At 38.8% G+C, this 407-nt stretch overlaps 1 protein-coding gene across 1 annotated transcript in view; it reads right to left on the bottom strand.

The window, feature by feature from the left end:
- Nucleotides 1-407, bottom strand: part of LOC119586765 (DENN domain-containing protein 1A-like) — a gene marked incomplete at its 5' end in the record, with an annotated part of 18,372 nt that overhangs the window by 16,496 nt on the left and 1,469 nt on the right. The window contains 1 exon segment of the mRNA XM_037935492.1: nucleotides 194-370. Coding sequence (XP_037791420.1) covers nucleotides 194-370 — 177 coding nt within the window.

Genomic DNA, 407 nt, shown 5'->3' with positions numbered 1-407 from the left:
TTCCCATTATGCCCATTCACTACTTGGTAACTAAAGAATAAATGTAAATCCCATAAAAACATCCACAATATCCACTGCCTTCCTAGAGTTTACATCACAATCAATAGCCCTTGAAAAAAAAGTATATAACTCCTTGACCCCTACCCTTTGTCTTTTCCCACTTTTTAGGCACTAATGCTGTCATTCCTTTTACCTTGCTCTTGACAGTTTTCATGATGGCTCCTCCCTCCTTTCGTACGTTGGTCACAAACTGCTTATACTGTTGCTTTACCTTCGAAGATGACTTTTCGCAATGAACACTAACTTCTAATTCAAACTCATCCGAGGTCTGCTTGCCGGAATTGAGACGGTCTAATCTCTCTTCGATGAACTGAAATTAGGTACAGAAGGGAAATGACATAATTATA

The sequence above is a fragment of the Penaeus monodon genome, chromosome 21 (genome assembly GCF_015228065.2).
Source record: "Penaeus monodon isolate SGIC_2016 chromosome 21, NSTDA_Pmon_1, whole genome shotgun sequence".
NCBI classification, from domain to species: domain Eukaryota; kingdom Metazoa; phylum Arthropoda; class Malacostraca; order Decapoda; family Penaeidae; genus Penaeus; species Penaeus monodon.
Note: the sequence above shows the minus strand (reverse complement) of the source record. Positions and strands in the feature narration are given on the sequence as shown.